This window comes from Aspergillus japonicus, assembly GCF_003184785.1.
Source record: "Aspergillus japonicus CBS 114.51 unplaced genomic scaffold BO86scaffold_9, whole genome shotgun sequence".
NCBI classification, from domain to species: domain Eukaryota; kingdom Fungi; phylum Ascomycota; class Eurotiomycetes; order Eurotiales; family Aspergillaceae; genus Aspergillus; species Aspergillus japonicus.
In genome coordinates, this window is record NW_020291646.1 from 594941 (window position 1) to 615150 (window position 20210).

At 50.0% G+C, this 20210-nt stretch overlaps 5 protein-coding genes across 5 annotated transcripts; 2 read left to right on the forward strand and 3 right to left on the reverse strand.

The window, feature by feature from the left end:
* Positions 1-178: 178 nt before the first annotated feature.
* BO86DRAFT_387056 (putative UDP-galactose transporter) lies at positions 179-2457 on the reverse strand. The gene is made up of 4 exons (XM_025671488.1): positions 1924-2457; positions 1790-1819; positions 756-1727; positions 179-701 (listed from the first exon to the last, which is right to left on the reverse strand). The coding sequence occupies exons 1-4, from the start codon at positions 1990-1992 to the stop codon at positions 384-386; spliced, it is 1389 nt and encodes a 462-aa protein (XP_025530336.1). The 5' UTR covers positions 1993-2457; the 3' UTR covers positions 179-383.
* A 179-nt stretch (positions 2458-2636) lies between these two features.
* BO86DRAFT_243413 (uncharacterized protein) lies at positions 2637-3371 on the forward strand. Its single transcript, XM_025667110.1, has one exon. It carries the CDS (start codon positions 2795-2797, stop codon positions 3245-3247), a length of 453 nt encoding a protein of 150 aa, XP_025530337.1. The 5' UTR covers positions 2637-2794; the 3' UTR covers positions 3248-3371.
* On the reverse strand, positions 3372-6135 carry BO86DRAFT_442835 (uncharacterized protein). Its single transcript, XM_025676331.1, has one exon. It carries the CDS (start codon positions 5688-5690, stop codon positions 3495-3497), a length of 2196 nt encoding a protein of 731 aa, XP_025530338.1. The 5' UTR covers positions 5691-6135; the 3' UTR covers positions 3372-3494.
* A 5171-nt stretch (positions 6136-11306) lies between these two features.
* BO86DRAFT_397285 (putative meiosis specific protein Hop1) lies at positions 11307-14141 on the reverse strand (the record flags this gene model as incomplete). Its single annotated transcript, XM_025673495.1, has 10 exons — positions 11307-11762; positions 11815-12008; positions 12057-12285; positions 12340-12597; positions 12658-12961; positions 13012-13177; positions 13232-13511; positions 13560-13776; positions 13841-13863; positions 13929-14141. 10 exons carry the CDS (start codon positions 14139-14141, stop codon positions 11307-11309), a joined length of 2340 nt encoding a protein of 779 aa, XP_025530339.1.
* A 2128-nt stretch (positions 14142-16269) lies between these two features.
* BO86DRAFT_243515 (F-box/WD repeat-containing protein) lies at positions 16270-19931 on the forward strand. The gene is made up of 3 exons (XM_025667111.1): positions 16270-16914; positions 17005-19671; positions 19722-19931. Exons 1-3 carry the CDS (start codon positions 16618-16620, stop codon positions 19845-19847), a joined length of 3090 nt encoding a protein of 1029 aa, XP_025530340.1. The 5' UTR covers positions 16270-16617; the 3' UTR covers positions 19848-19931.
* The last annotated feature ends 279 nt before the right edge of the window (positions 19932-20210 follow it).

The following is a 20210-nucleotide window of genomic DNA, read 5'->3' on the forward strand; positions in this document are numbered from 1 at the left end:
ACCTGATAGGAAACATGTGACTTCCCACGGGGCAATTGATTGAGCCCCCTCGGGCCCCTAATCAGTCAAGATGATGTACTGTACAATGTATTGCGCGTCAAGCTTATATGTCCCGGATATCGAAAGATAAGCCACGCTATAATAGTTTTGCTTCGTATGATGCAGATGCACGGGGTATACAAACATGGGATTTGAGAATCCTATCAGCTATAATCAACAAGGTAGAAGAACGACCATAGAGTACAAGAAATTGAGGCATTTTCCGTCAAGAACGTAACAGGCATCACCACTTCTATCCATCCATATTTACTTCCTGAAACCATGATACAATGTAGCGCCAATTCAAAAGCTACTATCAAAACACGGGTAGTCGCACCCTCGACTCATTGATCCCGAGGGTGCTTCTCAAAGTATCCCCCGCTTGGAGTGCGGCCAGCACTAACGCGTACATGGCCCGGTGATGTAGGTCTCGATGTGGAGAGACCGGCATCGGACAAGAATGGTGTTCCAGGGAGCTTGATAGATATTTCGTTGGGTGATGGTGAGGCAGGTGAAGCCTCACCACTCTTGTTATCCTTCTCATAGCGGTCAACTCGAATGGGGGGCGGACGCAGCGTCTGTCGTTGAGCCTTGACAGGGTTGGCGCTTGACTCCTCACAGAGGCAAGTAGTCACTAGTACTGCGAAAGACCCAAGGAGGAACTGCAAGCAAACACATTAGTTCTCGTCTCAGTAAGCAAAGGGGAGATCGCATACATTTGCCGTGAGTTCAAACTCGAATAGCCAAGTGCTCGCTAACGTTGTGAGGACGATGCTTGCGGCCGTGGCAATATTCTTCGCATCCCTGTAGGCATAGCCAATGCAGAAAGACGTGGCAATACCTCCCAGGGCTTGAACAATAACGGTAGACCAGACGGCCCAGTTGTACCCATCGAAGAACCCATTGGCTGCCACTTTCTCGCCATCCAGGAATACAACGCCGATGAATAGTGCAGGGAAGATAGAGTAAACGGCTAGTTGAACATTACGGACCCAAAGAGATGTCGTCTTCGCGCTGTCTTGGATGACCTTTTCAAAATATACCCCAGCTAGGCCAGAGGCAACACAGGCACCTACAGTAGCCAAGAGACCAATTGTTCCGTTCAAGCGAGGATTAGCAGTCAGGATATCCTCTTCAATGCCTTCATAAGTCGCGGAACGCTTGTGTAGATTTTCACGTCCCAGCTTAGCAGCTTTCCATTCCTCCAACGAGCGTGGGAAGGAAAGATGGGCAGCTTCGTCGAAGTGAGCCTCATCGACGCTGGCATTCGGCATCTGCACCAGTGCAACCCCAATCACAAGGAGTACCAGCAGACCCCATTTGCGGAGGGAAATCGACCTTCTAAAGACAAAAAGGCTGAATATGGCCGTTACCAGAAGCTTCAGCTGGTAGGAGACCTGGAAAGTGGCAGCTTGCAAGTTCGAGAGTGCAATGTACTGCAAAGAATTGGCGAGCGTATAGAGACAAGCGGGAATTGCGAGCTTCCAACTATCGCCGGAGAAGACGGCGGAGGTGAGCGAAAAGAATAGCGACGTTGCGGGAACCGAAGGTGGTGCCGTCTTCGAAACCTCGTACAGGGCTATGGTTAGGGAGATGGCGAGTTTCGCGACCTCGTTGAAGAAAACAGCGGTGGACGTCAGATACCGTCTGCCGCCCGCGGGCGGCATGACCCTAGAGTAATGTGATAGCTACAAGGAGGAGTTAGCTTTCCGTTACAACTGCAGACCATTGCGTGACATGGTGAGCTTACCAACACAAAGGCAGTATACTGTGCCGTCAACTAGACCAGAATACATAGTTAGCGGACGTGCCAGGAAGGTTGACGCTGAGCGCAAAGTATAGGCGCGCAGCAATCTTTTGACACAAGGTACATGAAGATCTTACTAGGACCCAAGAAGCATTTTTCATGGTTGTTCCCAGTCCTGCAGACCGGCGCGCTGCGGTCTCTCCCATGGTGACGTTAGTCAACTCGTCCTCGACGATACTTGCGCTGTCTGTGGGTAATTTTCGAGTAAAACACTAGCAGTCTTATACAAGCTGCACCGCAGCAATGTTCGAACGTCGCGTGAGTTAAAGTACTGGTTGCGACTGCGGCGGAGATTTTCTAGAGCGAAATGTGCACGCGTCGGTCGGTTGTGGGAGGAGGAGGGGGTAGCGGGAGGTTGTGCGCGCTGGGCCGTGAGTCCGCCAGCAAACCGAGGCCTGATTGAGTGAGTCGCGAGAAGCAGGTAGACGAAGGGTCACTAGTTCTTGAGGGCGAAAATGAGAAAATGGGAGGATAGGATATCAAGGTGTAAGGTTCAGGTAGAGTAACCTCCGTAGAACAAAGGACAAAGGAAGAAAGGCAAGGAAAGCAAGCCTGGAGGGAGTGAATAGAGAGTAAGAGAGTCCGGGGTATTGTCGAGACGCTTGTTTGGGCGGTGTGGGTCACGGGAGGGAGGGAGGGGGAAAGAAAAGCACTGAGCAGCTGAGCAGCAACTGTGGCGGTCTAGTCCCTCAAAGGCAGTCTGCAGTCTGCACTGGGCAGTTTAGGCTTGGTACTCAGTCCATAGGTTACGTAGGGTGCGGTGCGTACTGCGTAGCTTCCCACTGCCCACCGCCCACTTCCCACTTTCCAGCCTTCAACTCAATTGTTTGGGTCAACCTTTCGCTAATCTCTCCTGCCCCCCTCCCCCTGAGGAATGGCAGCTGACGTCAGACTAGGACATAGCAGTCACCCACGTCGATCCATGCTCATCACCAGCGCACACCACCCATGCTACAACAAGATGAACAAATGCACACATCCATTCTAGCATCGACTGACGGAGAATCCTTCCGAATAGACAAATCCTGCCTTCGGCACCTTGGCAAGCCACCAAATCTCCAATCCAGGCACCGCCACTCGCCCTGTTGTGGTACTTTCCAACGTGCCTGGCTGCGATTCGACAAGCCCGGCGGGTATCATATGCCGGCTTCAGGGGCTGCCTGTTCAGCCCTTTCATCGCGGACTTTTGCATGGGTGCGACAAGCGGGGCGCCTCTCATACACAAACAAACCACGCTCGTGCAGGTTCGCAGCCACAGACAGTTCTTTGTCTTCTATGCAATCAAACAGATCACCAGGTTACGCGTGCAGGAAGAAACTATGGTTCAGTGATCTGATTTGGTGGTACATCGTACCACCCATTTTCCAATCTCGTCAAAGGAATGAATATATACATGAGTAGGTAAATAAGCCAGCGATCGGTGTTGTTAAAGGATAGTCATCTGGTATCATGTCGCCAAAGTTTACACAAAATGACATCAAGTTAGGCATCAATGAGAAAGCAACGATTGTTCGGGTTGGTAGGTAGATAATTATGAGATGCATCAAGCGAGTGAATGATGCAGTATGATTGGACGTTAGTTTAAAGTTGTTGGACATCGGTTTCATAAGCTTGGAAGACAGCTGAAGTGCTTCCAAGACATCGTGCTTTAGTGGACAGCCGTCATGTTACTGTTCTCGTTGTTCCACCTAATAGCCCAGATAGGAAAGTCGTCGCTCTGGGGCGCCTCGTTCGACTCCTCCAGGATGATCGCTTCGCTACTATCCGTGCGTCGCCTTGAGTGTCGTCGTTGTGCCTTGGGCACAGCCGGAGGAGGACGCATGGGGGGAGGCTTTTGCGTTGGAAGGGCCGAGAAGCGATGTAAAGGATGCGTGGGTGTTATGGGAGAAGCCCCGCTAGTGACGGGAGATGGAAGGCTCTCGGAGTATGCAAGGCTGGTGCGAGGCGAAGGGAACGACCAGACAGTCTTCTGCTCTCCATCAGAAGTACTCTGAAACACCAGCCCCTCCCGATCACTTTGCTGCGTGGTTTGGCTGGATTTGGCTGAAACTGCCGGGCTCAGGCGTAGGAACGACATATCCGTGCCATAGAAGGAATCGCGTGAAGGCACAGAAAGCATAGATCCCTGATCAGGTTCCGGAACACGGACTTCGTTAAAGAGACTGGGTGTGATTTTGCCTTGTCTCTGTCTCATGGCTTCTAGAAGATGTTCCTCTTGCCGCGTCACCGCAATGACTCTACTTCGCCTATTGGCCTCTTTCTGTGCAGTCATCGAGTTTCTAGTGCGCGGGGCTGTCTTTGACTGACTGAAGATAGGATCTCCATGGAAGAACTCTGGCTCAGAAATGGTAGGAATACCACTCGATCGGCGAGACTGGCTCTTCCTAGTGGCTGTTGAGGATCTTCCCGCTGACGACATGGAGGGGTTTCGGCGAAGAGATTGGTTCCTCTGACTGAACTGCGATCCACGACTTATGCCAGATATTGGCCGGTCGATGTCTCGTAGCGTGCCTCTAGTAGTGTGCGCTGCAGAAGCTGTGCAGATTTCAGGTTCAAACTCGCCGTAAGTTGCCACACTGTTTCTCGCACTTGCATCAGTATGACCCTTGGGGTAGGTTTCGTCGTCGTCTTCCTCTTCGTCCTCTGACGAAGACAGACAAAGAACGCTTGACTGGTTAAGATCCGCCGTTTTTAATGTACTCTTGCTGGTTTTCTTGGGCATTGAAGTCTTCGCATTGGGGCCAGTGTGCCCAGAATTTGAGGCACGATAAGCTTTCGGTGGAAGGCGGGCCTTGGGAGATAAGTAGGAGTCTCTGCTCCATCCGCTCACGGAGCTATTGGACGATAGGTCTCGCGAGTCCTGCTCGGTCGACTTTGAGTCCCGTTTTATCACGTGTTTGTCGCGGCTCTGAGACTGTGCATGCAATCGCTCGGACGGCCGGGCGGTATGTTCCATGTCGCTAAACCTTTGCAAAGCGAGGTCCATCTCATTGGTGCGTACGGTCTTCTCGAAGGAAGGGTCTGACCAATCTGAGCTTTTTATCTTGTAAGTAGTAGGTGCTTCTTGAGCGTGGTGGTTGACTAATTTCAGAATAGATGTCTTCGGATGAGGCGGCATTTTTGGTAGCTTGTGAGAGGGATCTTGGGTCTGGGTGTCTTCCGGGTTGGTAGCAGTCTGCTCGAAGGTTACTGAGATGGGCGAAGGCGAATCTACCATCCGCTGGGGGGAAAGAAGAGGCGCAGCATTCGCCCGTGGCTTGGGGAATAGCATTGAAAGATCAATTCGAGGCGGCCGCATCTTCTTTCGCGAGTCCCTCATAGATTCCTTGGGCTGTTTCAGTCCATGGCGCGTTTCAGCATGTTGCCGCAACTCTGATTTGCGATGCTCGCTGTTTCCAGAGTTGGTGGTTGCAACTCCAAGAGGCGGGTTCGTATCCGTGCTTGATTCCTTGGAGGTAAAATAGGAAAACAAGGCCGACGAGGAGCCGCCAAGGTGAAGTCTCTTCGAGGCTGTTGGTACAGCAGGCAAGGCAGTATCTTCTAATCGATACTCCTGCCCCAACAGCGGGGACGAGGCTCGAACACGGAGATGAGCTGGTGACAGAGTGGATTCTGAACCGGCGGTCGGAAAGGGAACGAAACTCCCACTCTTTTGTGACTTCACATCCGGAGATCGTCTGAAGCTCGGCTTTTTCGATCTTCTCTTGTCGTCGCGGTTCGGGTACTCATCGCGAGAAGGGATGTCAGCGGCTCCCAGAATCTTGTAGGCCTTTGACGAATTCTCGTTCCTCAGATCATCCTGACTCAATGTTGCTGGAAGCTTTCCAGCGGGAGTTGGATCCATTTTGGCGATTCTTCTCAGTAACTTTCAGTGGTCTGCTGGGTAAGAAGTTCCGAAGTCCCGAGTTCATGAGTTCGGTCTGTGACAGTTGCAAGCGGACTACTTTACTCTCGTTGCAGCGCTAGCTTGGAGTAACCACATCAATCGTCTCTCCATACAACGGTGAAATCGACACGGAGACTCGAAGCTCGAGGTGGAGGGTCTGGAATCCTTTTTAGCCCTTGTGTCCGAATTCGTTTGTGTCTTCCCCACACGAGCGTAAGTCGGTGTGCCGTCTGAAACTCCTTGTTCGTCTGTATGATTACCGTTTTGGTCACCACGATTTCCGGCTTCCAACGTCTCGCTAGAAAATGCTATAAGCTCGAATAGGCGGTCTGGAAATTGAATAGTTGCTGGAACTTGACCCTATGAACGCCACAATATGTAGGGGCAGGGGTCCGTGGCATAGGGTTAAAGAAAGTAAGATAAGAAGGGAAATCAGTCGGAGTCGTCAAGTAGTTTGTTCGACTATGGGAGAAAAGATGTTGCGGTTTGACGATATAAAGAAAAAAGGTGAACGAGTGAAGCTATTGTCCAAAAAAAGTGCAGAGCACCAAGAAGAGGATCCTCAACTGCTTTTGAAGGACTGCCGGTGCGTGCAGAAGATTGACCGGGCGCAGGAGGGCTCGCCCGTCAAAGCCTAAAAGGAATAGCAGGCGCTTTGAAAAAAAAAATCCGTTCAATAAAACAAAAGAAAATAAAATAAAATAAAATAAAATTAAAACCCGTATAGTTAAACTATTAATCACGGTGCAGAGAGCACTGTAAAACAGTAGTAGAGGGTTACTATCGGTAAAAGGGGTGGGACACTGAACAGAGAAATACTGGAAGGAGGCGCCAGTAGTGTCTAAATCAAGTAGCATGGGCCAACTACTAGGTAGGAGGGAGCAAGTCGGGACTCGGGATGAACAACCTGAACCCAAACAAAGACGTCTTGAAAGGTGAAAGGTTCTCTTCTAGCAACTCAAATCGTAGATGTGGAGCATGAGAGCCCGGCAACGAACGTCAAGAAGCAAGCCCTGGGCCATGGCCATCACAATCAGGGGAGAGCGAATGGTGAGTGCCAAGTGGAATTGGGGCATCGTACAACAGCAGTAACAATCGACAGGCACCCCTCAACCATGGCTCCATAGATAGATCGCTAAGTGGCCGCTGAGGGGGGAGCTCGAGGGGTGGATTCGTGGATACCCGGTGATGAGAATTTGTTAACTCATGATGGGTCCCCGGGGCAAGCGATGCCCCATCGAGGCAAGTACAGGATTCAGAAAGGAATTGGTTTCTCATTGTCATGTTGCAATTGGAGGCCGTTCCAACCCAGTACGTGGAATTGTGCCACAGGTGTTGTCTGGGCTCTGAGGTCGGCCTCTTATGGGGCCGTAGAGGTCCGTGAGAGACTCAATCCCGGAATCCGAATCAGCGCATGAGGGATTATGCTGTGTGTCCGTGAATACTCCAATACTATACAAGCTCCGGAGTACGGAGTCCCAAACAGCTAATCTACAATGCAAGAAATTGATTACCTGGAAAATTGATCTCCTGAACTCCAGGGGTTCCGAACGGGGCGACGGGTAAAAATTCCATGGGAACTGGTAAGCTAAGCTAAATGATTTGGTTGTCACGACACACGAGAAAAGACTTGGGAAGAGAGAGTGTACATACACGCTGGAGATGCAGTCGAAGTGACAAGTCAGTCCACGATAGCGTAACCCCTTGCCTTAGCTAAAGTTTCTTTCTTTTTGTTGCTTCAAGGATGTGTTCCTTCCCGTCTTCTGCATTTTTCTAGGGGCGGTTCTAGAGGCAATAGTCTTGTTTTTGTCTTTTCCAGGAGAATAAATAATCATTACGGAAAAGGTTTAGGCGCGCGGCTGCACACGTGCGTGCGTGCCTGCTTGGACTATTCCGGGATAAACAAACGAAGCCCGGTCCTTTCCTTTCCTCGAGTCAAGAAGGGGGGAAAGAATTGCAGCCATTTGAGCAACGCATCCCAAGTGCCGGTGCGCATAAATGAGTACTGCATACACCAGTGTGTCAGGACTTCAGATCTCAGAAACGCAAACTGTCGCGCTGTCATGTCAGACCAAGTTTGTGTCGGCAGCGATCAAAAATCCAAAATCCTCAAGAACTTAAAGTCAGGGGCTAAAAGCGGCTAGTCTTTGCTCCACGGGTTCTGCCAACCACTCCGTCGATGATGATCGATGATCCATGGAAATTGTTGATTACTGAGTATGTGCACACTGCACACTGTGGAAAGAGCCTTGCCTTGAAGAACTACCGAACCTCCTCGCCTGTCCTGAGCCTCTCAGCCGTCCCTTAGCCTAGGTAGCTGGTTTTTTCCTCCCAATGGGAATGTTCGCTGCTGCTGATCTTCGTCCCGCGCCCCAATGTCATACCCCGGCGTCGCACTGGTGGGGTCATCGAAGTTCCGATTCAATAGCGGTCGATGATATCGATCTTGAGCAAGCACGAACCTGCCCATCTCTACTCTAATTGGAATATCTAGGACATCCTCGTCATTCACATGCTGTCCACAGCCGTGCGCCACAACCGATCGGGAGACAAGATAGCGGCGAACTAGACATCAATCGTTCGTCATTGGGTAGCCAAAGGCTTAATCTCAAATCCTAGATGCATGGCGATTGAATAGTCAACAATGATCGATGGCCCTCTGGCACATGTTTCCATGGAACGCCGCTGGAATGGCGTCTCGCCGAACCCTCATTTGCATGTACATTCCTGCAGAGGAATTACTCATATGCGGTTTCCAGCATGAAGAGAGTATGGTGACGCCAGTGGCAGTCAGTCTTGTTACCACAGGGTTGGACTTGGCTCACTGGCTCCGATTACTTCGGGACAGACGGCGGGATCAATCGGGTGAAGGTTGTGTCACCTACCATGTTGAATTTGAGGCCTTCCGAAGGGGCTACTGAGATGCAAATCTCAACAGTGTTCTTAGCTGCCATTTCATGCTATCAGTTTCTCGCCATGGTCACTGTTGAGATGAGATCAACCTGCTTGGGAATTCAGGTCAGTATTTCATGCAGCATGCCTCGTTTTCCTAAGAAATACAGTACGGTACTAGTATGCAGATCGATTATCTGCCAAGCTGCCGTCCGTCTGTCCGGCTATCATTTACCGAATTAGTCTCCCATTCAATGCCACTCACTTGCCGAGCCAGTTCCGCAGCTCGACAAAAATAAATGCTTATTGGGCATATGACAAATTTGGTTCTCTGCGACGAACACGATTGTGTCCACTGCGGCTCGTGCTGACGCTGCTATGAGGCCTTGTGAGAGCTAACAGACGGGAAGAGCCAAGCGCCAGAGTTTCCCCACGAACTCCAGAGATACGATATCCAGTTCCTGGAGCGATAACCCGAGATAGTAAGACGCAGCCACATTCTCCAGAAAATGATAAACTCAATCCGCACGTCAATGGGTTTTGGACGGTCAATAGTACCAGTTTCAGACATAAGGGACCATTTGCGGACTATTCGCTGACTTGGCTCCTGAACCTCTGGAACCTTTGGGTTTAGACCCCTGATCGACGAGCCCTATGCCGAATTGACATAATTCACAGGATGTTTTCTCAAGCTGTCGGTCCACCCCTTCCTCACAAGAGGAGGAATTGGAAAATGGACAAAACAATGACCCAGATGAATCAGACCATCGACTTGGACAGGCAGAACTCCGTACAGCATACCAAAATGTGCCGATTGTCTGCGGATCATGGGGGGACTCCGCTCAACGAACCCAGATAACCTACTACCTGCCTACCATAAGCCCAGGAGAACAGAACCCCCAAAAAAAAAGAGAGACCTCCCTATGCCTATTTCCCCAAAAAAGAATCATCAAGCTCATTCTCTCCCGCCATCTCCTATTCCAAAAACAAATCTCTCCCCCAAAATCCCTACCCACTTCCCACCTCCTCCCATCCCGTAGTCCCCGCTGCCCGCACGAATCTAATCCCTCTTCTGCAAATGCTCCGAATATGACGGCTCAATCTTCATGGAGCATCTCAAACCCAAACGCACCAGATATGTAGGTAGACTACCACTGCTACTACAACTAAGGGTCAAAAAAGTTCAGTCCGTGCTGTTTCGCCCACGAACCTGCTGCGGGCATGATCCATTCAGATTCCACCATCACAACCCAAATTCCAAATTTGTTTATCGTTATGCTTCCCCGGCCCTATTACCCCCCCCCCCAAAGCCCCGTTTTTGGCGCTCTGGTGATCCACGCCGGTACTTGGCTGGGTATTGATCGGCTTCACAGTTGCCAGGTGGGGCTTTCGCATCTTCCTGGATCATGCGATGGTGTTGTTTCGGGGTGTTGGGGATCATGATGCTCAGGTCTACAGGTTGAGGAACAGGGAGCGCGTTGGAGAAGGAAAAGGGACATTGGTTTTTGCGACGAATGCTAACTTGTGTGTGTGTGTGTGTGTGTGTGTGTGTGTATGTGTGTTGGGGTAAAAGGGGATATTCGGTATGGTTACTCGACAACAGCCTCGCGTGCTTCTGGTACGGTTTGGAGGTAGACGGAGGTGACTATCGAAGATGCCGAGCGGGCTCATGAGCTCAGTACGTTTTGTGTCGGTGACAATAGGCAATATAGCCGCCTATTGAGATGTATAAGGTACGGGGGAATTGCTGAGATGGAATGGAATGGAAAGCTAGGAAAATGACCACTGGAGCGGTCAACCAGGTTGGTACTATGCTATAGTCCTTTGGGGGTTTTTGACAACTCCGACGTCTCGTGCTTGAGGTAGGCCATAGATCAACCATTGTTCCTTCGCCTTTTTCAGCCTGTATTCAAGGCCCTCCAGCTCTTTTCGGTTCCGGAGGCGGAGGGGTGAACCAGCAGTACAGGACTAGGTGGTATGATAAGTGGCTCCTGCTCTTGTCAATCTCGATCATATACTAGCGGAGTTAACCTTTTCTTCGTGGCTTATAATACGAAGCCCGGGCGGCTTTCAGAAACAGCCTACTGAGATTCCATCGACACGAAAAGAAGGTCATTCATTCCACCTCCTGCAACGATTGACCCAGATAAGGAACTGACTCGCTTTGTCATTGAAGTCTTGACAGAACTTCCCAAATATATCATACTGCTGCTAATATGCTGATAGTAGCTTTTTTTGAAAACAAAACAAGCTTTGCCTGCAAGGTGTACATAGACCACCGTGCAGACAAAGACGTACCCACTCAAAGCAACACCCTATCTTTGCGTCTCAAACCGTGCGCGTTTCACGCGGTATCAAATCTTGCAAAAGGTCCCCAATTCCCCTCCTGTTCGTGGGTTTGAGCTCTTTCTGGTCACTGCGTGGGGTGGGGGTTGAGACAGGAAAGGGTTTTATAACCTTATTTCGAAACATCCTAGCTGCACATCAAAGCTAGCCAGAAACCCTAAGCCAGGCCCTATGCTGAAAGCCTGTCATGACTCAGGGTCCTCGTTTCACTTTATAATTAACATGACCCTTGTGTATTACCTCAAGGTTGAAGGATTTCATCCCACTAATCAAGGTTTAAGGAGGTGCTGTGAGCATGTGCGCATCCCATTGGTGAGACCTCAAGAGTCGCATTGTTCAGACATCAAACTCATCGGCCCCAACATCAATGAGCTTGGAGTAGTTGCTAATCTTACGCCGCTTTCTGCCACTCCTTCGAAGACTGCCCTCGCTCATCTCTCTCGTGGTCGGTGTCTTTGGGCGCGGAGTTCTGTGGGTCTGTTGGGAGCTATCCCTTCGACTGCTCAACCTTGTGACTCTGCCACTCAGACGGTCTGGTGTCGACTGTTCAGGCTGTGCACTGTCTGCCTTGGTAACAGGCAATGACTGTTTCCTCTTGCGACTTCGAGTCTGGCTCCCGGTAACCGTCACGATTTCTTCAGGTGGCTCTGTGTCGCGCTGTTCCCTTGGCTTGAGCGCAGAATCCAGGCTGTCCTTTTGTGGGCCCGTGGCCTCAATGCTTGCTTCCTGCTCTTTATCGATCAAGGACTTGGCCGCTTCAGTAGGCGGTTGCGAACCATCTGGCCATATGTACTGTAGTACGTTTAGCACGGTTGGAAGTCACAACCAGCAAGAGCGAACTCACATGGTGTCGAATCTTCAGCATCGGATCCAGGATTTCTTCCTCAATTGTCCGCTGGACATCCTTCGAGGCGGGGATGAAGAACTTTGGCAAGCCCTTGCGCGAAAACCCTTTACTTTTGTATCCCGGTGTCGCTTCCAGGAGCTCGCGCTTTCTGAGCAGCTCCGTCATTTGCACGATGGTCTGTCCATTGCAATCTACACACGGTCAGAGTATTGTACGATAAGTATAGGTGATTCACTCACGAAGCTTCTCAGTGAAGGTCGACGTCTGATTCGGGTAGCCCTCCGTCTGAATGATCTGGATTGCTCTTCTTAGAAGAACTAGGCTAGTCATTTCTTGGAGTGCTTGGCCTTCTTTCGGTCGCAAGAGGCAACGATAACAGGCGTGGACATCAGGTAACCTGGCATCGTCGCTATCATTGTATCCGTAGCAGGGTAAATGCTGATGCGAGTGGCAGAAAGAGCATTCGATCTACAAAAGATTAGTTTCGGTTGTGTTCCTGGTACTATCAGGCTCGCCACTTACCATGGATTTTGCTTTTTCTTCACCTTCCCAACCGCATTGACACCTCACGTTGCCTTGGCCTTCTTCAGCTCGAGAAGCATCAAAGCCATGAGCTTTCGAATACTCCATAATCTGACGAATACTTTCCTCTGAAAGAGTTGGCTTCGGAATTTGAATTGGTTGTATAGCGCTTGGTTCTTCGGACTGAGGACGCTCTTCAGGGACGATAGGCTGTGTAGGAGACAGGTCACTGTCGAATTGAGAGCCTGAATCTTGAGTCTGGGCATGTTAGTCGCCTTTCTAAGGATATTTGTTATGTCTCAAGCATATTTCACTCACTCGCAACATCCCTTCCAACTGCAGCCTTTCGGCAACATCCTGGGTCGGTTCCACGGAATCATCAGCTTTCTGCGATGGCGCAGAAGAGACAACATGGTCCTGGGTTGGTGGAACATCTTCATTGGCGTTGTTGCTCTTTTCAATCACGTTGATAGCGGCCTCGCTCTCTTTCTCTTTAAATCCCACATCATCCATTCTCTGAACTATATCCGTATGTTCAAGATCAGGTGGTATTTGGGGCAGAGCTTCTGAGCCTTCTGGTTCAGGTCCAGTCCATTTCATGGAAGATACCCTGAGTCCCACACTGAATGCAGTCAGCTACTTAGCCATCACAAGGGTTAAAGTTCTCCTTACGTATGCCATCCACTATCCATTAGACCGCATGACTGCGACTCTCTTTTCCAATTTTCCGTATGGGGAAACTTAATTGTGTCATCTTTCGCTCCATTGAATCCCGGAGGCTCATATTCAGGAGGGCAGTTATCAGTATAGAACAAATGAACCCCTAGATTGCGTTTATCTGATTCAACTTGGGTTAGCGAATTCCCTCTTCGAATAAACTGAAGATACTGACTTGGAAGAGCTGGTAAGAAGGCACTCAACGTGATCAGCCGCCTCACAATCGTCTCCAAGCCTACTCTGGCCGATTGGGCAGTCTTGATGTCAGCAACTAGTCCCACTGGTTCTATCGACAGACTTTCGAGACGGTGGTTGATATCTCCAGACTCTCCAGAGTATTTGAAGGAGAACGTGTAGGACTCGAGTACGTTCTCGGGGGCGTCCTTGTCCACGAGGACGGTCAGTTGGACGGCTTCCAACACATTCTTGCTCAAAGCGTCGAAGATGCCGTTTTCCTGCACACGTCAACATGCTGTAATGCGCGATTGACTACGGAGTCATACCAAGATGTCAAGGATCATATCCGCTTTGGGATCGGAGCCTCGAAGGATGATCTTCAGCGGCTGGCCCCTTTTGCCTTTGCCAAAGGGAACCTGCGCATCAGACTCTAGCGTAGGACATGGCGTATTCCGGTCGAGGAATTCGCGGTAGGAGAATTTCCTTTCGCGCTGGGTTTCCTTAAGGTCCCTGTCATCGAAACAGGGAAGCGGTAGGAACTCCCTGCGGCATAGCACAACTATGAGATTCTAGCTCTATAGGGAATCGAGGCGGAAACGCGACGAACCGAAGGTAGAATAAGGTACCAAACTAGTCAGGTGCGTCAGGCGGATGTCGGTGACAAGCCCACAAGGGGATGATCATTGAGGCCCTACCGATACATGCAGCATGATCTGAACCATCTCCAAGCTCTGTTGCTGCTGCTGCGATATACTTTCTTTAAGCACTAATCTTGGGGAGGCTCCAATGACGGTCTGGGTCTGGACATTGGCTGTGGGCCCGCTACTCGCCGCCGCATCATGAAGGATGCGAGGTGGCTGTACTTGAACGGAGGGGTAAAGCGGATTGGGGTCCCTAAATCTGACCATGCTGGAAAGCGGCAAGATGGATTATCTGAAGAATGCAGTATGGGGTGCGTGTGATCAATGGAAGGAGTTTGCAAGGAGGGGGGAGGAATCAGAGCACGGTAAAGCAGAGTAACATTGCAGGTGAGCAAGTAATGTTCGGGGAAAGCAGACCGACCAAAGGCGGGTTGGCGGTTGGCGGTTGAGTTGACGGTCGACGACATCCGACCGACAACACCCAAAGTACCGTCCGGGTCACGGGGAATGCGAAGGCCAATTTTCCTGCCAGCAGAACCCGCCTTGTTATAATGAATCATTTCTAGAGTACTCCGTATAAATAATCTATCTAGTATCTACAGTGGATTCGAAGGAGCTTCTCTAATCATTCGCTACCTAGTCAAGGTGCTACGCGGTACTGCTTTCTCTGAGGGTCGCAACGGAAAATATATGTATCGATCAAGGTACTATAGAGCCATTCATTTACTTTATTCAACCCCTACTTATTACTACCTAGGAATCTTACTATACAGCTTGTGGTTGATAGTTCGACCACAGGGCTAGGATCAAACCCAATCAACTACTAGGTAGTAAGTAGTTATTGAAGAAATGAATGGTCAAAAGTGATTGAATGCCTGCGGCCGAGATTGTCAACTACTTACTGTATTGTGTGTACGTACAATAGTAATCTCTGGAACCGGCAACCGATGATCGATAACGCGGGCGAGACGGTCTGACTTTATCTGGCGCTTCCCCGCAATTGTCCCAGGCAAGTCTGGCACATCGATGTCTTTTCCTTGATCGCACACAAAACAACAGAGGAAGATAGTAACCGATCTGCGCTTCCTGCCACGAGATGTTGCTCATTGGATGCCGATTTCTTCAGCTTGGTGGGTTCGATATTCAACAGAACATAGCCAAAAAATAACCATATACAGTAATCATCATCCTTCAAGAGCCCCCACCATGTCACGTGTACTGTTTCCGAGGCAAGTGGCGAGATGCCAGTCTTACTCAGTAGTACTCATTTATGTAGTCTTCCACGAGGCGTTCCTCGTCAAACGGATAGAGAAAGCAGAAAAAACGCACCAAGCCTGCAGAGTAAGACAAAGAAGTGTCATATGCACTGATAGATAATGAAGGGCGATCAAAAAAAGTATTGGTGGCGGTGGAAACAGGAACCTACTGTAGTATCCCGACACGCCCACGATTCGATGCCATGATTCTGCATGTCTCAGCAAAATGATTGGGCTTCAGGTCACAGAGCGTTCCGGGCATTGGGGGCACTGGGCAAATTGAATCTGCAGGACGGTAAAAACTCAGCAGCTAATTTAACCGCCCGCCTCGCCTCTTGAATTTTTGCCTCCGTTGTTGTTTGCTTTTTGTTCTTCTATTCTTGAGTACTGAGTATGTGAAAAAATTGCACCACCTGCTGCTTATCAAAAACTTGGCCTGCAAGAACCCTTGATTGCCATAGATACATTCTTCCAAGGTCTGTCGTCACTAAAACTGCAACTGCGGAGAATGAAAATGACGATTTCGCCCCAAAACGAGGACTTCGGGAAGGCGGCCAGATTGGGCTAGCCGGTGTTAAGGACTGACTACTCCGTACTTAGTACTTTTCCAGTATCAGTAACTGGACTACTATTGAGTATTTAGTATTTTAATCTGTCAATAATCAAGTATTACTCCGTAGTGTTCCCAGGTGTTTGATGACTACCCTCGATACCTTACTTGGGTTTGCTACTTGATTACGGAGAACTTGGTTAAGTTAGTTAACTTATCTCGACTACTTGAGACTGACTAAGTAAAGTAAACTTCCAACCAGAAAAGAAGGCACTGACCCAAACTACTACCTACTAACCTACCTACTCGCCCGCCAACCACCTCCAACTCTACCTAGTCGCTCTCCCTCTTCTCTCCTCCTCCAACTCCACTCCAGCCCAGCCTGTCTCCTCTCCCTCTCCCTCTCCTCTAATTCCCTCCCTCCCTCAACTCCTCCCTCCCTCCCTTATCCTCATTTACCCTCCTCACAACAAACTCCTTGTCAGCAAAGCACGCCACAGCTTTTCCAACCTTACCCAACCTTACCCAACCCACTCCTTTTACACCTCCCACTACCTCTGTTCCTTTTTTCTCTTAAGTCGACCTTACTTGGCACGGACATGTTCTAACGACTCTTTTTCCCAATCCTCTTGGGCACTCAAATGGTTTTGATGGGCGTGTATCGTGTTGGCGACCCTCTTTAACACCGACTTTGCTTCGACAAGAGTCTAGCCGACTTTCTCGCGCACAAAACTACGATTCCTCGCCCCATTATAAAAAGATCTCATTCACCGCACTAGCTTCGCAACTATCTGAGACTATCTTCGATGCCTTATACTTCTTCATACTCTCGACCTTGAGCTCGCCCTGACCACGTTTTCTTAGCGCGACAGATTCTCGGACCGTGCTCTATACTGAACCTCGTCTCTACAATAGCACCGGATTCTGGAAACACGCCATGGAGGATCTCGAAAATAGCCATGGTCTTGACCCTGGCTCTCCCAAAGCAGCTGTAGGACAATTCTCGTTTGCTCCTGCCACCCAAACCACGGTTGTGACGACCACGACCACCACGACCACCACTTTTCCACCCGTGCCTCTAAGGCCGCCTCATGCAATGCGGAATCTCGACCCAAAGCTATATCCTTTGGCATCATCTCCTACTCCCCCATCATTGAGAAACATCAAGTTCGAACTCGGTGGGAAACAGGTTATATTTCACGAGCCCGAAGACACGGCTGCCAAGTTGAAGGAGGTATGTTTGTCTGATTTCCACTCTGTGATTACTGAATTAGCTCGCTTGTCTTGATTTTTTATAATGAATATACTGATATAAAACATGTAGCTGAACGAACAGGCGGTTGCTTTGAACGCTTCGAACGGTATGGTACGATCCGTGACCTCATTCACCTCAGATGATGCTCAACTGGCCCGACGTTCTCAACCCCTGAACCATCTCTCCATATCGAAGCGTCGCGCGATCGAGAATAGTCACCGTATCACTCATGCGTCTTCCCAAAGAGTTCCGTCCGAGCCTTCAGTTCGTTCATTTCGTTCTCAAGCCTCCACGCAAGCACAAGCTATGACGGCTGGCCTCGCCACTCCGGACACGGAAAGCAATAACAGTGCGGGGGAGGGTGTCATCCCCAGACGGAGGGTCTACAGTCTGAGTAATCCTCGCAGAGAGACACTGCTACGATCCCCGTTGTCCTCGGAGATTGAGTCGCAAGGCACTCTTCCAGGAGACAATATTTGGAGAGAACCGTCCCGCACCAAAACCGTGGTCTCAGACCGAAGTAGGCCGTTACCTCGGAGTGACACAGAATCAAGCCTCAATCGACCCCAGTTAGGGGCGTCCGCAAGTCAGGATTCTGGATATGGTGCTCCGGACGACGATTCTCAGCATCTACCAAGCGAATCAGCGACACAGCGGGCATTTATTGATAATGTGGTGGCACAAGATATGTGCTTACCTAGCCCAAGTCTGTCCCCGGTTGCTGCGATGAACGCTATGAACGTCGATTCCTCGTTCGACTCTGCCGAAGATCCAGAAGCCGACACGGACTCGAGTTATGACAATAATGACACCAAGGCGATAGGTTCTTTGCGGAATGTGCAAGCAAAGGCAACGTTCGTTGAGCAAGCTGGCGGCAGCTCCTCATCGTCTGTTACGCAGCGGTCTGCTTCGCTAATGGAGATTCCTGCAATCCTGGATTTTTTCGACGCGATTCCTGATCCGATGAAACCGTATGTTATGCATCAGCTGCTCAAGCGTTGTCCCAAACCGACCTTGCAGTTTGTTGCAGACCTTGTCAATCCGGCCCTGAAGTGTGATTTTTTGTCTGCTCTTCCGACCGAGCTAAGTCTCAATATCGTCAAATATTTCGATGTTCAGACCATGTGTCGAGCCGCGCAGGTGTCCAAACGATGGCGACATATCATCAATTCTGACGAGAAGTCGTGGAAAGAGCTCTTTGATCGAGATGGCTTCAAACTTCCCGATGGAGAGCTGGAACGTGCAATCAGAGAAGGATGGGGCTGGCAGTTCCCGAGCGGCAGCGAGGACCATGAAAAAGACTTAGGTGCATTGCCATCCTTCCAGTCTGACGAGGAATCTGGCCACAACAAGACTGCGGTATCTCTTACGGAGTCAAGTGACATGGCATTGTCTTTTAGTCGTCGACCAAAAAGGAAAGCCGTCACACGTGTCTCAAGCCGGAAATTAACAAAGAGGAAGATTTCTTCAAGTGGAACTGATCATTCCGAATCCGCAGATTGGAGAACAGAGGTGTCTAACTCGGAAGGACCTTACGCTGCCGCGAGTGCCGCCGCCGCCGCTATCCCGTACCCAGAAATAGGCCTGCCAACCCTACGAGGACTTCATCTTTACAAATCGCTGTATCAGCGTCATTATGCCATCCACAAAGCTTGGATGAAACCGGATGTCAAACCAAGACATATTGCATTTGGGGCACACGGTAATCACGTGGTCACTTGCTTGCAGTTTGACACGGATAAGATTGTGACCGGAAGTGATGACACAAATATTAATGTTTTCGACACAAATACTGGTGTTCTCAGAGCAACCCTGGAAGGACATGAGGGTGGCGTTTGGGCTCTCGAGTACTACGGCAATACTTTGGTCTCTGGGTCTACCGATCGATCAGTCAGAGTTTGGGACATAGAAAAAGCGAAGTGTACCCAGGTCTTCCACGGGCACACCTCAACTGTACGCTGCCTGCAAATTGTCCTACCAACAGAAGTGGGAAAAAAGGCGGATGGCTCTGCTGAGATGATGCCTAAAGAGCCACTCATTATCACAGGTTCTCGTGATTCCAATCTGCGAGTCTGGAAACTTCCGAAGCCTGATGACCCTGAGTATCATCCTAGTGGACCTCACTCGGACGACACCGATTGCCCGTATTTCGTTCGTGTTCTTACAGGTCATCAGCATTCGGTCCGAGCGATCGCAGCACATGGTGACACATTGGTGAGCGGGAGTTATGACTTCACAGTGCGGGTATGGAAGACGTCAACGGGAGAAGTTGTCCACAGACTTACAGGTCACACGCAAAAGGTGTATAGCGTGGTCCTGGATCATAAGAGGAATCGCTGTATCAGTGGAGCCATGGACGTCATGATCAAAGTCTGGTCACTGGAGACAGGGTCTCTCTTGTTCAACCTGGAAGGTCATAGCTCTCTCGTTGGGCTGCTCGACTTGAAATATGAACGTCTGGTTTCAGCAGCTGCAGATTGTACTCTGCGGATCTGGGACCCGGAGACCGGTCAATGCAAGAACTTGCTGAGTGCTCATACAGGGGCGATCACATGCTTCCAGCATGACGAACAGAAGGTCATCTCCGGCTCCGATCGAACTTTGAAGATGTGGGATGTTCGCACTGGAGAGTGTGTTAGAGACCTTCTCACTGATCTGGGCGGAGTTTGGCAGGTCAAGTTCAATGATCGTCGCTGCGTTGCTGCAGTGCAACGTCGTGAAGTGACCTACATCGAAGTGAGTAATGTGTTTGCTGTATACAAGTGTTGTTTGCTGACCATTTCCAGGTTCTCGATTTTGGCGCTCCGCGTGACGGCGTGCCCAGTGAGCAGCTGGGCAGACGTATCCTTGTCAATCGCTGGGGCAACGAGGTCAGCGATACTGACGAAGAGTACGATATGTCGGATACTTAGATCCGACTCTGCTTCTTGCTGTCCGGCTTTCTTTCCTCTAGAGACGAGCGGCCATTTTCAAGGGTAGTCAGTCGGCATCAAGGCAACGGCACGGCCACTTCATTCTTTTTCAACTTAACAGATCTAGCCATGAAACATTTACGATACCCCTCCAGGGAATTTCTATCCCTATAATGAGACTTGCATAGCGTGGTTAGCATATTTTGATGTGCGGCATAATGATGGGTCGGCGTTGTGGCATTCAAAACATCCTGTTGACCCCAGGGTCAATGTTATTTCCGTCTTAATTACGTGCATTTGCGTCTTGTCTCGCATATTCTGTGTCCATATGCATCTAACATTATCTCGAGCCCCGGGCCTTCG

What these genes read in the sequence shown, in the direction of transcription:
- BO86DRAFT_243413 (XM_025667110.1), top strand. Translation starts at nt 2,795, where the DNA reads ATGCTACAACAAGATGAACAAATGCACACATCCATTCTAGCATCGACT.
- BO86DRAFT_243515 (XM_025667111.1), top strand. Translation starts at nt 16,618, where the DNA reads ATGGAGGATCTCGAAAATAGCCATGGTCTTGACCCTGGCTCTCCCAAA. An exon ending in CGGCTGCCAAGTTGAAGGAG is followed by an intron (nt 16,915 to 17,004) that starts GTATGTTTGTCT and finishes TAAAACATGTAG; the next exon opens with CTGAACGAACAGGCGGTTGC. An exon ending in GTGAAGTGACCTACATCGAA is followed by an intron (nt 19,672 to 19,721) that starts GTGAGTAATGTG and finishes GACCATTTCCAG; the next exon opens with GTTCTCGATTTTGGCGCTCC.
- BO86DRAFT_387056 (XM_025671488.1), bottom strand. Translation starts at nt 1,992, where the DNA reads ATGGGAGAGACCGCAGCGCGCCGGTCTGCAGGACTGGGAACAACCATG. An exon ending in AGTATACTGCCTTTGTGTTG is followed by an intron (nt 1,728 to 1,789) that starts GTAAGCTCACCA and finishes TCCTCCTTGTAG; the next exon opens with CTATCACATTACTCTAGGGT. An exon ending in AGTTTGAACTCACGGCAAAT is followed by an intron (nt 702 to 755) that starts GTATGCGATCTC and finishes GTTTGCTTGCAG; the next exon opens with TTCCTCCTTGGGTCTTTCGC.
- BO86DRAFT_442835 (XM_025676331.1), bottom strand. Translation starts at nt 5,690, where the DNA reads ATGGATCCAACTCCCGCTGGAAAGCTTCCAGCAACATTGAGTCAGGAT.